Source organism: Notechis scutatus, chromosome 5 (genome assembly GCF_049901735.1).
Source record: "Notechis scutatus isolate UNSWTSFEM ecotype Mainland chromosome 5, rNotScu1.2, whole genome shotgun sequence".
In the NCBI taxonomy this organism is placed as follows: Eukaryota; Metazoa; Chordata; class Lepidosauria; order Squamata; family Elapidae; genus Notechis; species Notechis scutatus.
The window spans coordinates 81178649-81193710 of NC_142013.1; the positions used below are offsets into that span (position 1 = coordinate 81178649).

Here is a 15062-nt window from a genome sequence, read left to right on the forward strand (position 1 = left end):
AATTAATGTATATATCCCACTTCCACTTCTACTTAGGTAACATTTTTCCACCTGGCAGCAACAATTAGGAAGAAGACCCACAGGAATTGTTCTTGTATCTAGTTGTTCTGGTGTTCAGTGCTCTATAGCGCTGTTTTGAGGGTAGGAGTTGAAACAGTTTATGTCCACGATGTGAGGGGTCCAATGTGGGTCCAATACACATTTGAAATGGTTTCTAAATCCAACAGAGTGCTATATGATTGCAATTTCTAAAACTCAGGAATTCAGTGGAAATTTTCCTACTGAATTGTCTGCTACTAATTCCAAATCCAAAACACTGGGGATTGAGAATACAAGTTCTACTGTATGTATAGTACTGAAAAATATTACTTTTTACTGATGCAATTTCATCAAGTTCAACAATTTTCTTCTTTTCAAACTAATCTCTCCCGTTTACTTTAATTTTTCATTTTTAAAAAAATATATCAATTTGCAAATACCAGATATACCAAATATGGAAGATTTTATAACATATTTTCACTACATCACTCTTGTTTCCAGAAAAAGCTGTATTGATTCACTGCAGTTCCTATAATTTATATCCATACTTTTAGCATTTGGAAAAGTATATCTTTACTTCAACTCACCATAGCATAAAACTAAACAGTGCTGAGATTTCTCATATAACATAAATAGGCAAGCTTTACCAACAGTAGTGGATTAAACATCCAATTCATTCATGAATCTTATTGGGTGAGCAGAGCCTAAACTTCTTTCATCTCAATCTAATTGAATCAGTCAATCATTGCTTCCTAGCTCAGTCTAACCAAAGTCCATGCTGGCTGAGAATTTGGGGAACTGAAGTCACACATGTCTGGGCAGCCATTAGGTTGGAAAAAGCTAAATTAGACAAAATGGCAAGGGTGGAAAAAGTTAAATGAATATACCAAGAAGCATTATTTGTCCAATTTACAGCAGTTGTCATCTACTAAAATTAAGCATTTGATGGTTAATCACAAATAATAGAAAAATAATAATGGTATATAGCATATGAAAACACAGTTTCCTGCAACGCCCACACAGATCCCTTTATGTATGTTCTACATTGACCTATCGATGTATATCTGCTAATTTTATCCTGAAACTGCTCTACTGGGAAGTTCTAATCTTGGCAAGGCCTAATTTAAAGTCTTCTGATTGAATGCAAATTACTGGAAAGGAACTGGAAATTCCCAGACCTCCATTAGAAGGTGAGAACCTTCTAATCACTGCATGAATTACACTGCAATAATGAATCACAGAAGCAGATGACACTTACAGACACTTACAGATTTTGTTTCAAATAGAAAAAGTTAACTTTTCAATTAAGGCACATAATGCCAGGATTCTGAGACAAAAAGAAAGACCGCAAAAAAACCTGAGTAATTTCTCATTAAAAATTTATTTCAAAGTCTGAAGCTGCTTTTTATACAGCTCCAGTAATATAACAGTGATTATACAATTTATCCTATGCACTCATTCTTACAACACCATTATGACAATGATGTGTCAGATTCCCCTTATATCTAATGAAAGCAGGAGTAATGACAATTAATCAACAAATCACCCAATCCAGCTTTCCCCAATCTAGGGTCCTTCAGATACTTTGGACATGTGATATTATCCAATCCCAATTTCAAAGTCAATTGTCTAGTGGCAATTGTAGACCCCAGATTGGAGGAAGTATCAGTATGAGAATGTCAAAGATGCCTTCCATGGTAAGTAAGATGGGATTCTTTTTTATCAGTTTATTTACAATACTAAAAATAATCTAGGACAGATATTATCATTACCTTACTTCTATACTGTTAGGCCAATTAAACCTGGATTCAAAGTAAATTATGATGAAAAGTAAAATTAACCCCAAGTAAATTAGAAACCCAATGACAGAAGTCTCCACACCAGCTAAAAGTGTCAAAAATTATATTACAGGTGACAAAAGTTGCTAAATTAAAGTTTCAATTAAATATTACCACCCCTATCCATCAGAATTATCCTGAAAGAACAGAAGACGGGAAATCATCCATCCTGTTAGTAAAATTTCTGAATATTTCTGATTGGTCATTATATTATACAGCATGCTGAACTTCGTAGGCTGTTAATCCAAACGAGCAGAATTCTTCTCATATTTTTATAAACTAATATTTCAGTATACAAACTGCCTAGATATCAGGGAAGTCTTAGCAAGGAGTCCAGCTAGGAGCCACATCCTCCAGAAAACTCAGTGCAGCTGCTTTGAATGCTGTCCCCAGCTATCTCTTCATACATGTGCATGCATGGGGAGCACCTCTGCTGGAATGGCCCACAGAACAAAGCAGCTCTGTGAAGCGGCCCATGAGAAACCCAGGAAAAGTCTCCAAAATAGCAATGCCAAACAGTTGTTTCACCATTTCAAGGTGAATCGGTGCATTCTGCATAGCTGCCCTTTGGGATACTTTTGCTCAACTCTACTACTCTATACATAACACAAAATAAATAATGTGGGGTGTTATTGTACAGTACTATAGTACTTTGATGAGACTAGTGTGTTTTGGAAACTTCTTTCACTTTAACCAGTATTTCATTTGCTTTTTATTTATTTAAAATTGTTATTTATTTCTATTAACAAATATTATTTTCACCAAGTGCAAATCAGCCAATAGATACTTGCTTTGTTTCAGAATTTGATTGTACAAATTTAATAAAACAATTATAAGCAAACTTATAAATAAAAAAAACTTTAGATCAAGTGTTTTGGGTGATGGAGTAATTTCAAAGCAGTCAAAGCAGATTCCAGAGGAAACTGAAGGCAAACAAAAATTATATGCTTTCCCCATGGAGCCATTACACAAAAATAATTGCTAATAGTCCTTTCATATCCTGATTTCCCCCCTATAAATTGTTTTCTTAAATCAGAAGCTCAAGTAGGAAAAACTCATGAATAGGTAAATGGAGGACAAATTGTCCTTTACAAGTGCCAGTGTGTACCTATGCTAACTGAAACAAGACATATTTGTCCAAACAACAACAGCAGCAGCTGCAAAGCCTGAAAGAGTGCAGCACATATCCTATTATTTTTTTCACAACACTTTACAGCATGTCTATTGCTAGAGGATATTTGTTGGAAGGAAAATAACAAATCAAACTATTTTCAAATAACAGCATTAATGATGACTTAGAGTGGGATTTAATCCAGTCTTGTTTTTCCCATTCACACCAGGGGTGGGATTCAAATTTTTTAACAACCGGTTCTGTGGGCGTGGCTTAGGTGGTGGGCATGACTTGGTGGTCATGTAACTGGCTGGGTGTGGCCAACTCAACATCACTCACATCAAGGCATGCATCTCCTCGCCTGGCCTCTCATGACTGTGGGGATGCTGCAACAGTCGTAAATGTAAAAAATGGTCATAAGTCACTTTTTTCAGTGCCATTGTAGCAATGAATGGTCACTCGGCACAAGCAAAGTACCAGCAAAGGAGGGGGAAAAAACTCAAGAGAAGTTCCTGAGACAGGAAGTCTAGTCCTGCCAAGAACGTAATAAGGGTTAACGGAGAGGCAGTTTCTGTAAGCAACACCAGAATGTTTCCTTCCTGCCTTCCTTTCAGGATTAGGCCAGTAATTTCTTCTAACAACAGGTTCTCCAAACGGCTTAGAATGTTAACAACCAGTTCTAGCGAATAGGTGCAAACCTGTAAAATCCCACCCCTGATCCACACCCTCAACCAACTCCAGTTTTACAGCATCTTTGGCTCAGCTTGATGGGCCAATATAAAACTGGGTATCATCTCCACATTGATGATCTGGATCATAACTCTGATTTCTGAATCATAACATAATTTTCCCAGTCAGTCTCATGTATATATTAATTAACATGGAGAAATAAGAACACTAAAATACTCAACACTAGAGTTTGCAAGGACTCAACAAGTGATTCCCATAACTGTGGATTGTTAGTCACCATTGAGGTAGGAATGGATGTAAATCAACCAGAGTGATCAATGTAAATTGAGGTAGGTTGATGTAAATCAACCAGAGCTATCAATGCCTTTTCTATCCTGTAACACTAAAACAAACAAGTAATTGTGCTGCATTATTTTTCAGCCTACCAATTATTTACAGGCATGGTTAAATATTTACAGACATGATCAGGAAAAGAAATAAAAGAAAGGTGTCAGCTAATCTCTGTAGGCACTGTGCAAAGTTTGCTTTAATATTGTATTTCCTCGCTAGCATCAACAGTTAAAACTTTATTGCAGTGACTTTTACCTTGCAGCATCTTCCTCTAGCAGCAATTTCACAAATTGCCTGGGAATGTGTAAAGAGAGCACACTCTCTCCCATTTGTTCCAAAATCCTCAGATGGTTGCCATCAGTGGTAGGAAAACGATACATCCGACAAATGGCACCTCCAAACACTAAAATATTAAAACACTTAAATAAGTACTTCATTGCAATTAGGCCATGCAAACTCCATTCCCCTAACACATTAATTTAACAAACCATTTAGAGAGGCCAGAAACCCTATTAACCTTGAAATGCTAAAACCTACTTAGCACATCCAAGCATATTAAAAGCACAGCTTATAAGGTACATTCCTCTCAACAAAAACCAGAAATGGAAAGTTGAGTTTTGATACAATATGAAAAAAAAAGTTGACATTGAAAAGATTATTAAAGATGTATGCCATACAAATGAATATTTAGACTGCGATATTCAGGTTTTCCTAGTTTCTCAGTGTAATGCATTTAGTGATGAGACAAAAGATAGGCTTGTGAACTGTTCTTTTTTAAAGAACAGTTCTTTTCACTCTGCCATCCATGCATCTGCCTTTGATACCACGGGCCCTATATGTTTCAACTTAAAAGGAAAATACAACATAAAGTAAACAGGAAGGTTGGACAACTAAAACCACAACCTATGCTGGAAACAGTTGTTACTATTATTGTCTTACAAGCCTATTACAGGCTTCTGATCAGTTTATTTCAGTTTGTAATTTCTTTTGCATCCTCATGGCCTCCTAAAGATCAGGGCTTAGATTCAAAACAGCACAAAGCTTGCAGCCAAATACCTCCTCCCTCTGGAAAAAACCCTCAGATCTCTTATGCATAGACAGATGTACTGTAGATCAATGTCGTATTTTCATCTGGATTGCAATCTAGGCCAACTACTTCTGGTGAACTCTGCTGTCTCCCCCCCCCCCCCAAATCCTTAATCTAAGAGATTTCAGTGAAATCCTGGAAAAATATTATTACTTAGAATAAAAATAACAATATTGTTCTGCATGTGAACAATGATTTAATCATTTCTGCACTTAGATGAACTGAATGACTGTAATGCTGATGTAGACGTGTCCAAATGCTTTTATATAGTTAAATCTATGATGTAGCACACTTTTAAAGATTTGAAAACCATAAAGTAATGCAACTTGGAGTTTTTCCTCTTTAGTATTTATTCACTCTGTTCCATTAAGTCAGTTCTATTCACTGATCTTTTCTCTCCACAAAGCCAAATGGCAGAATCCTTTGTCTGGTCAATCTGATTACATAAACCCTGACATAATATATGAAAGAACAGGCATGACAATGTACTGGACAAAAAAAAATTAAGATGCAGAATACTCATCCACTCTTGAAGCTATTTACCCGATTTTAATAGAGCATCTTTTCGTAATGAAGCATATTTGGAACGGATTCCTAAGGACTCTGTCAAACTTTCATCAACTGGTAGCACAGTCTGAAAAAAAAGCAGAAAAATATATTAATTACAAATACAGAGTAATCAAGCATCATCATTTGTAAGATTTATATTTAAACCAGGTTCTCAAGCTGAAGGTGCAACCTAGAAATTCAGAAACTTGACAAACAACAGGTTCCTATAAGCAGAGTTGCAAAGTGCCCTGGCCAAGATTCCTCAATTCCTAAGATATATTGTATTTGTCTGAGAGGAAAACAACAGTTCTTTTTTTAAAAAAAAAATCAATAATTTTTCTTTAACATGAAAAAGTTGTCTTCAATTTATTGAGAACAATAAAGAAAACAAGTAAGCTTTTTTCTCACTGTCACTTTTGGAGTTGAAATGGTAGCCTTATACAGGTCTCTTCCTTTTAGATACATAAGTAGAATATTTTTATCTAATAGAGGTTGAACGGCTTTAGGGAAAAAAGTGACTCTGAGGAATGAGGTGGGAAGAATAAGAAGAGTTAGATACATGGAAGAAAGAGAGCAAACTCACTCTTCCATTAATAGTATCAGGAGATCTGGTCACAGGAGGCCTTTCGTCTGTGTTTTCTTCCATCTGCCATCCTATGGCTGTAATATTCCCGACACGGTCATTTTCAGCAGATCTGCAATGTACAAATTACTTGAGATAAATCAATCAGGGTCCATGAGACACAACAGTGCCCCTTTCATTAAGAGAGATACAATTGTGCAATATGGCAAAACTGGGCTCACTCTGGGCCTCCAAATTCTATTGTTTATAAAAACACCATTTCTTGAATGGGATTTTATCCTCAGTTAAAACAAATCTAATCTCAAATTTTAGACTCATAATTTTGTCAGTGGTAATGCATATTAAAAAATGTTGAGTGCATACTCTTTTATTCTTCAGTCTAAGTCACACAATATCTTTTGGAAATAAGCAATAATTTCTCATCATAAAGCTGATCAAGAAAGATTGAGTGAAATTTTGAGCAGGGATTTAAAGTGATTAAGGCTATGCTGCACCTTTAAGGTCCATGATAACAACACCAAGAAATATATGCAGTAATCATAATAAAAGTAATAGTAATAATAATAATATAGCTACATTATGTTTGCTCTTCCAGATAACATGACATTTGTTTTTAGAGAGCATTTGAATTCTGATTCTACCTGCAATGCTCATTCTCTTAGTTAACTGAGTTTTAAAAATGAATTAAACCGAATTAGCCTGGCTTTCTTTAATTAACATACAGATTCTTTTCATATGAAACAAGACCAAATACTAACCTTAGTGTTAAATGCAGCCTATGACTTTTCTCCTTAAGTAGATCCTGTACAGTGAATATCACATAACCCAATAAATACATCTGAAGAAAAACAAAAACAAAAACATTTTAGTAATAAATTATTACCATTTTTAATTCCAGTTTTGAAAGGTCACTTCTTTGGCTTTAATATTTCATGTAAAACCAAATCACTAACTTGATGGAGAAATCCCTTTCTCAGTTCTCCCTCAATTCAGAAATAATGCCAAATCATAGAACCCGGTAAACATAATTCAGAATCTAAATTATGAGTTAAGGGACCAAGCATTTAAACATAGCTAATAAGTGTGTATTGTTGTAATAGGTATCTATGCCTGTTATTTGGCATAGATACCTATTACAACAATACACACCTTTCCATTTTTATGATAAATGCACGACTCCATAATTCAGTTAAATTATATCTACTCACATTTAAAATGGCTTATTTTTTACCACCTGTGTTAAATTATACATCTATAAACAATATAAACATTGTTTATGCATACATACATGAGAGAGAGAGAACTTTTTTTTCTTTTTTTATGGGGATAATTTATGAAAACAAGAAGAGGAAAGAACACTAAATATCCATTATAATTATATTTTAGAAGTCAGATCCAAAGATGCATTTCCTCCCTGCCACAGCAAGGAAATATTTGGTTCTATCCTAAAACAGCCCACCAACTATATACTGTATTTAATTATACAGCATACCTCCATCCTTTTTTCACTCAATAATGATAATAAGCAGGAGCACTTAAGATGCATTAGCACAGTAAGGTTGGAGATTTCTTTTCACACCTGCAAACCCCAAAGAAAATGCCATCCCAGCATTAGAAATAAGAATGAGCATCCGGGACTTCCGGTTTGTCGGCTTCGCGAGCGGCAGGGATTGCGAAGCTGTGCGATCCCTGCCGCGCTAGCCGTTTTTGGGGCTCCGACCCAGCCGGGTGCGGAGCTAGGCTGCCCTGCAGGGGCAGCTGAAGGTAGGGGATCCGGAGAAGGGTTTGGGGTGCTGCAGACCCCTCCCTGGCCGGCAGAACCCCCTTTTCCCAGGACGTGCAGCGGCGGTCCGTAATGGCCGCCACAAAGAAGCTGGCAGCCGGGTAAGAATGCGCAGGAGGAAGTGGAGAAAGTGATTGAGAGGAGAAAGTTTTTCTTGGCTCCTAGGACTCTAAGACATATTTAATAAAATTCCTGAAAAGTATGACTTTCTGAATAATACCTGCCAGAAGAGGAAAAAGCGGCTGCTTGAAGGTGCTGAAAGGATAGCTTTCCCTCTTTTCCTACGGAATAAATAACTGGATATTAAGAAACCTATTTTTTAGGTGGAAATTGGTTTTAAGCGATGAGTGGGAAGAGAGAGGATTAAAAGAAAATATTTGTATGCTAAGATTTGTTGGAGCAGATGCCTTAAGGATTTGAAGACTAGAATATATTGTAACAAGACTTTAAACAGATTTGGACTTTCTTTCTCTTTGATTGATATCACCCCAGAAGGAGAAAGTGAGAACTCTGCCTTGGTTTGGACTGATTGATAACTTTGGGACTGTTTTATCTTTTTTTTTTTTTTTTTTTTTGAATATTCTGGTTGTTGTAAGAAGAAAGAAGGAGAAAAGAAAAGAAAAGATTTATAATGGCTCTTTCTGTTGAGGAACTAAGAAATGGTGTGGAAGAAGCTTTTCTTTTCTTAGAAATGGCGCTTACTAATTATCAACAAAAATTACAACAGATGAAGACAGCAGAGGAACAAGAAAGAAAGGAAGGAGCCATCTTTAATGAATCTCAGAATTTGATCCAGAAAAAAGGAAGAGAGAAAGAAAAGAAAAGAAGAGAAAAGAAGAAAACTAAAGGATTTAAGGACTTAAGATCTAAAAAAACATTTAAGAAAGGGAAAAATAAAGTGCAAAACCAATATGATGATTGTAAACAAAGGGGAAAAGAAATACGACAGAGAAGGGAAGCCGGTAAGGCAGAGGCTAGAAGAAGGGGGGTAGAAAGGTTTGTTGGGAAAAGAAAGAAAGGGAAAAGGTGGAGAAAAGCTACAACGCTTTTGAAATTAAATGGAAAAAGGAATTTTTATGGATAATGGATAAAGTATAATTTTTTTTTTTAAAAAAAAAAGATTTTGCAAGGTACATAAGATGAGATGGTAGTATTGCAATGGTTTAAGAGTTGATAAGAGATTAAAATGTTAAAATGTTTAAAAATGATTGGTTTTAAAACTTAATAATAGGAGAGGTTTAGAATATTGTTTTAATTAAAGAGTTTAATAAAATTATGGTATTGATGTTATTATAAAATTTTTATTATAGTATTTCTTTTTAATATTTGGATTTATTCTCTAATTATGCACTTAATTGTGTTGGATGTATTAGTTAGATAGAATGTACCAAGCAAAATCTGATTGGGTATTAGATATTATTTTAAAGATTAATTTGATTAACTTAGGGGAGATAGAAAGGCATCATACTCTGATTAATGATTTCAGGAGAAACTGATTTTCTTTTTTTTCATAAGGGATGAGACAAAGGGATGATAAAAATGGACAAAAGATACAAATATAATGATTTAAACTAAGATGATTAATTAAGGTAGAATTAAGAAGTGTGAAATATGTGGAGAAGTTAATATAGAAGGCTTAGAATGGTAAATAAAATAAGTAATGATATGTAAGATGAGCATGAATATAATTGAAGTCCATGAAGAGAGACACCTGGGTCCAAGTTACTTTCCAAAAAGATATTTTTTTTATGTTTGTGTGCTGTGTGTATATGTCTTTTTGGGGGAGAATTGGTAAAAACTTGTAGAAATATAGAATGAGAATAATGGTAACTAAGTCAGAAAGAAACAGATGAAATAATAATAATGATATTGAATAAGAGTAAAGAGAAGTAAAGAGAAATTGAATAAGAGGTTTTGGTATATTATATGGAAATGGTTTAAAACAGAATCATAATTTATCTGACTTGTTAAATTTACAAGGGAAAAAGGTTTAAACATGTAATGAATAATGATAATTTGTGTGTTTTAAAAATTAATAAAACTTGTTTAAAAAAAAAAAAAGAAAGAAATAAGAATGAGCATCCTCAACAATGCAACTGGGGTGATTTTCATTTAATTCAAATATTCTTCTCCTCTTTTAAATTTTTTTTTTTAAAAAAAAAATAACCCCCCCCCCCCCCCCCCCCCCCCCCCCCCCCCCCCCCCCCCCCCCCCCCCCCCCCCCCCCCCCCCCCCCCCCCCCCCCCCCCCCCCCCCCCCCCCCCCCCCCCCCCCCCCCACAAACCCCCCCCCCCCCCCCCCCTGTGGATTTAAATTTACCCCCCCCCCCCCCCCCCCCCCCCCCCCCCCCCCCCCCCTTCCCCCCCCCCCCCCCCCCCCCCTCCTTGTCGTGATATAGAAAGTTTAATTTGTGTCATCTGATTAATAAGAGAGTCTTGAAAAAAGGCAATGCTGCTTAGAAAGATGGGATTATTTGTGCCCTGTAATGGAAACAAAAAAACAAAAATTAGTAGAGACAAATTGGTACCAGTAGAATTTAATCAGGTTAATGATGCAGCAAACACAATACAACCTACCTCAATAATTTCTGTTTGAGCATGCTTTGTCCAGAATGCCTGAGGTGGTGTAGTTACACTCACTGCTACAAAACAATTTGGCTTCCTATCTAGTGATGGAGTTAACAGTTCACTGCAAGCTGTGGAAAATCAACAGTGTACACACTGAAGGAACTGAATTTCACAAATAGAATATAAGAAATGAAAAATTTTCACTTGTTAAATACAAAACAATGACTGAATTGATCATAATTTCTGTCATTCTGATATACTAAACACTAGGCTTCTGTCTGAAATAAAGAATACCGTAAGTGAAAAGAAAAGAGAGAAATATAAAAGATATGGAGTATGAAAAATAGTGTTAATTGATGCTTGTCAATTAAAGTTTAATTATAATTTAAAGATGGATAATTTTCAAGGATTAATTAGAAAAAGAGAATTGATGCCAGCTGTATATTCAGATGCTGTATTTCACACAAATGTGCAGAATGGAAGATTGATCAAAAGTGGTAGTATGCCGAAACAGATTATTAGAATAAGCTGCACTGTTTGTGTTAATTTTGATACATTTCTGACATATATTTTACACTGCTGTTACTAGGTTATTTAATGCTTCAATTTAACAGTATGTTTTCCTAGAAAGGTGATATATTTATAATACGTTACAAAAATTAATCCAAAATGATCAATCACAAAGTGCTGAGGAAGGTACTCTAAGTGTCATAGGATCTTGTAAAACGTGTTTCACTATAACCAACCATTAAACCTGTACATAAACTAACCCTCATATAAACAGTAAGCATAAAGGTAGTATTTTAAAATGAATGATGAAAAACATATTACAAAACTACTTACCTAAACTAAATTCTAAGATTGGCTCATCTGGATCTTGGATGTTTCCTGTAAAGCACAAATGTTAGCAAAATTGTGTGCTTCTTTTGGGAAACTCAAATTCTGATAAGCCCTTATGCTTTTTCAGAAAAGAATCAAAAGACCCAATAGAATTAAAAGAAATAAAATAAATTTATTGTGATTCATAAATTATGGAATTATTCTGGAGTCACTTTCAGATTTATTTTATCTCTGGTTTTACTATCTTTGTCACGATACAGTATCCTTTTAAATATCCATCAAACATCCCTATTACATTGTATTTGCCATATATTTGGGGAGCAGAATACAAAACCATACATTCATAATAACTCTAGTCTCTGCTCTTAATATTCTGAAATTTTGCAGGTTATGAATCTAGAAATATGTGCCATTTTCATAAAAATTGACAAAAAAAAATCACACAATGGTAGGACCTGTCTATAAGAATTGCATTTAAAAATATTAAAGCAAAATAAAAAGAAGTTATTCATTTAACTCGTTTTTGCTGGGCGGGGTGTTTTTATTTGCCACGCAATAACGAAATGGAGGAATAACACTGAACATAGAATAACAGAATTGGAAGGGACCTGGGAGGTCTTCTAGACCAACCCTTATACCATTTCAGACAAAGGGTTGTCCAATTCTGTTCTTAAAAACTTCCAGTACTGGAGCATTCATAGCTTCTGGAGGCAAGACGTTCCTGATTAATTGTTTTAACTGTCAGGAAATTTCTCCTTAGTTCTAGATTGCTTTTCTCCTTGTTTAGTTTCCATCCATTGTTTCTTGTCTGCTTTCAGGTGCTTTGGAAAATAGGTTGACTCCCTCTTCTTAATGGCAACTCCTTAGATATTGGAACACTGCTATCATGTCACCCCTAGTCCTTATTTTCATTAAACTAGACATAGATAATTCCAGCAACTGTTTTTTACATGTTTTAGCCTCCAGTCCCCTAACCATCTTTGTTGCTCTTTTCTGTGCTATAGAGTCTCAACCTCTAAATATCCCTCTAAATATATCTTGGACTGCTTTGGTTTTTTTGACACCTGCAGCATACTGCCGGCTCATAGTTAAGTGATTGTCCACTAGGACCTCAAGATCCTTCTCACAATTGCTATTATTGAGCCAGGTACCACCTATACTATATCTGTTTATAGTTTATTTACTAAACCTGTTTATTGCCTAAATGTAGAAGCTTTTTTCTTTTTTCACCATCAAATTTCATTTTGATGGTAGGGCCCAATGTCCAAGTCTGTCAAGATCCTTCTGTATCTTACGCCTATCTTCTGGAGTGTTGGCTATTCCTGGTATCATCCATATATTGGATGAGTTCCCTTTCTATCCCCTCATCTAAATCATTGATGAATATATTGAAGAGTTCTGGGCCTAAGACAGAACCTTAATAATTAATACTAGAAAAGCACAGGTAGGGAATGGATAATCACCTGTCAAGGATAAACCTGACATATCAGAGGCAACTTCAACAGTTGAGGCCCGCTGTACAACACGTGATTTTGAACTATGTCGGGGGCTGAGATCTTTCACTGACATGTTGTCATGAGGAAGTCACTTTTTTATACTGCTTGAAACATCCAAAGAGGACAGATATTTGGTCTTTTTGCAGCCCTTATGATGTTAGCATGCTGAAATTAAAAAAGAAAAAAGAAAAGCCCAATTGAAATTTGATTTCACATGACAATCAGTTTAATGCTCATTTTACCAGTCAATGAATTAAATAATTAATGATAACATTAATGCTTTGTTGAAGATGTTAACAGCATATCTTTAGCTTTAGTAGACATTAACTTTTTAAGTCAATAAAGAATGCAAACATGAGAAATAGAACATGAATCTCAAAGTTGCTATATCACAAACATAAGTACTTTAGACATATATTGACCCAACTGAGTTCTGTGACAGGAGTCCTAAATAACTTAACATTGATCTCTTTTTGCAACCAAAGGTAAGACAAATCACAGTCTGTTTGAATTTAGGAGCCATGACCAATCTAAAATGAAAGTAATCACAGGAGAAGAAAAGGGAAACACACAAGATTATCTTGCTTTCCCAATTGCATTTTATTTTGATGCCAGAATTACTCTGATTCAAAATTGTATGTAATGTCTCCATGACTTTGCTTTTAATCTGTGATCTGTGACAGCTGGAAAAATAACACATGTAATAAGATTTCAGCTCAAAATGTTAAAGCAAGCAAACAAAATCCTCCACAACAACTGGAGTTCTGAATATTAAGACCTATCAAGATGATTTGGTTTGATATGGTACATAAATTTTTTTCCCCAGAGTTTCAGAGCATGCTGTTCCATATAGTATATGTGACTTTGTACACCATATTTATGTATGTTATACTTACAGGAGGGCTATTATCCTCTTCGATGTGAGCATGGTATTGCATTTGTTAAAGGCCAATTTATTTTCCCATCTGAAAAAAAGCCCATATTTAGTTATTTGATAAAGCATGCAAGGATATTGATTTTAAAATCCACATTTTTTTGACCTTTTAAAATAATCTTTAGCCTCTTTTACTGGCATGTTAACTATTGCAGGTGTTTCAGTTTCAGATAGATGTCATCAGCAGTCTTGTGTTTAGAATTTACCAACTTTACTCCAAATGTATGTTAAGACAGAAAGAAAGCAACTAACTAATTACATTATGCAAGTTATGAATGAAAGTTTATGGAAATCATATCCTAACTGTTCTGAATTAGTTTAAGAGAATAAAATATTAATTTTATAAAAGCAATCTGCATAATTTTAATTATACATTTTTTAGATCAGGGGTGTCAAACTCCCGGCGTCACAGCAGCATCACGTGATGTATTGGGACCTTTCCCCCCTTCGCTAAACTGGGCATGGGCCTGGCCAGCATGTGATGCATCCAGCCCATGGGCCGGGAGTTTGACAGCTCTGTTTTAGATTGTTGTCAGCTGTAGCCAAAAATATACAGAAAGAAAATTCTGAAAAACCTTTTTAAAATTTCCAGATCCAATTTTATTGATATTACGGATCTTCAATATAAATAAGAAGAGTGAAGGAATGTGCTAATGTAAATTAAGTTATTTATGCAGACATCCATTTCAGCCTTCCCGTCCTCTTCACTTGGCACCACATTATTATAATTCTGTGACAACCTACGTTTAGGAAACCCAAATCTGCTATGGAAAACTGATTAACTGCAGGCTTCCCAGTCCATTTCAAAGTGTGGATATTATCTATAAAGCTTTATATGTTGTTGCACTGGGATATATTAGAAGCTGCCATGATGCTATCTAGGGATTGAAAGTTGCCTATCTAGGGATTGAAAGTGGGCCGGAAGGCTGAAAGGGAGACCTTCTCTGTAATGGTGCCCTCTTTAAGGAACATACTGCCTCTGTGGGACATCCGGATCTAATCCTCTTGGCTTTTTATAAAGTACTAAAACATTTTTGTTCTTTGGTGAGGAATTGTGGGCATAATTTTAAATTGATTTGATTTATTTTGATTTCGTTGTAATGGTTTGTGATATTTATACAGCCCAGAATCATTTAAATTTGGAAGGTACATATTATTAAATAAACAAACAACATAAATTAGTTTACAATATATAATGCTATCCTTTTCAAAAAT

General features: G+C 35.2%; 1 protein-coding gene across 1 annotated transcript in view; it reads right to left on the reverse strand.

The window, feature by feature from the left end:
• INPP4A (inositol polyphosphate-4-phosphatase type I A) overlaps window positions 1-15062 on the reverse strand; it is a 105387-nt gene that overhangs the window by 48469 nt on the left and 41856 nt on the right. The window contains exons 3-11 of the mRNA XM_087967691.1: window positions 13810-13878; window positions 12881-13078; window positions 11421-11465; window positions 10587-10705; window positions 10407-10490; window positions 6986-7065; window positions 6228-6339; window positions 5639-5729; window positions 4264-4411 (exon numbers count right to left, since the gene is read on the reverse strand). Of these exons, the coding sequence (XP_087823817.1) occupies window positions 4264-4411; window positions 5639-5729; window positions 6228-6339; window positions 6986-7065; window positions 10407-10490; window positions 10587-10705; window positions 11421-11465; window positions 12881-12986 (785 nt within the window). The 5' untranslated portion in view covers window positions 12987-13078; window positions 13810-13878. The remainder of the gene's footprint in view (window positions 1-4263; window positions 4412-5638; window positions 5730-6227; window positions 6340-6985; window positions 7066-10406; window positions 10491-10586; window positions 10706-11420; window positions 11466-12880; window positions 13079-13809; window positions 13879-15062) is intronic.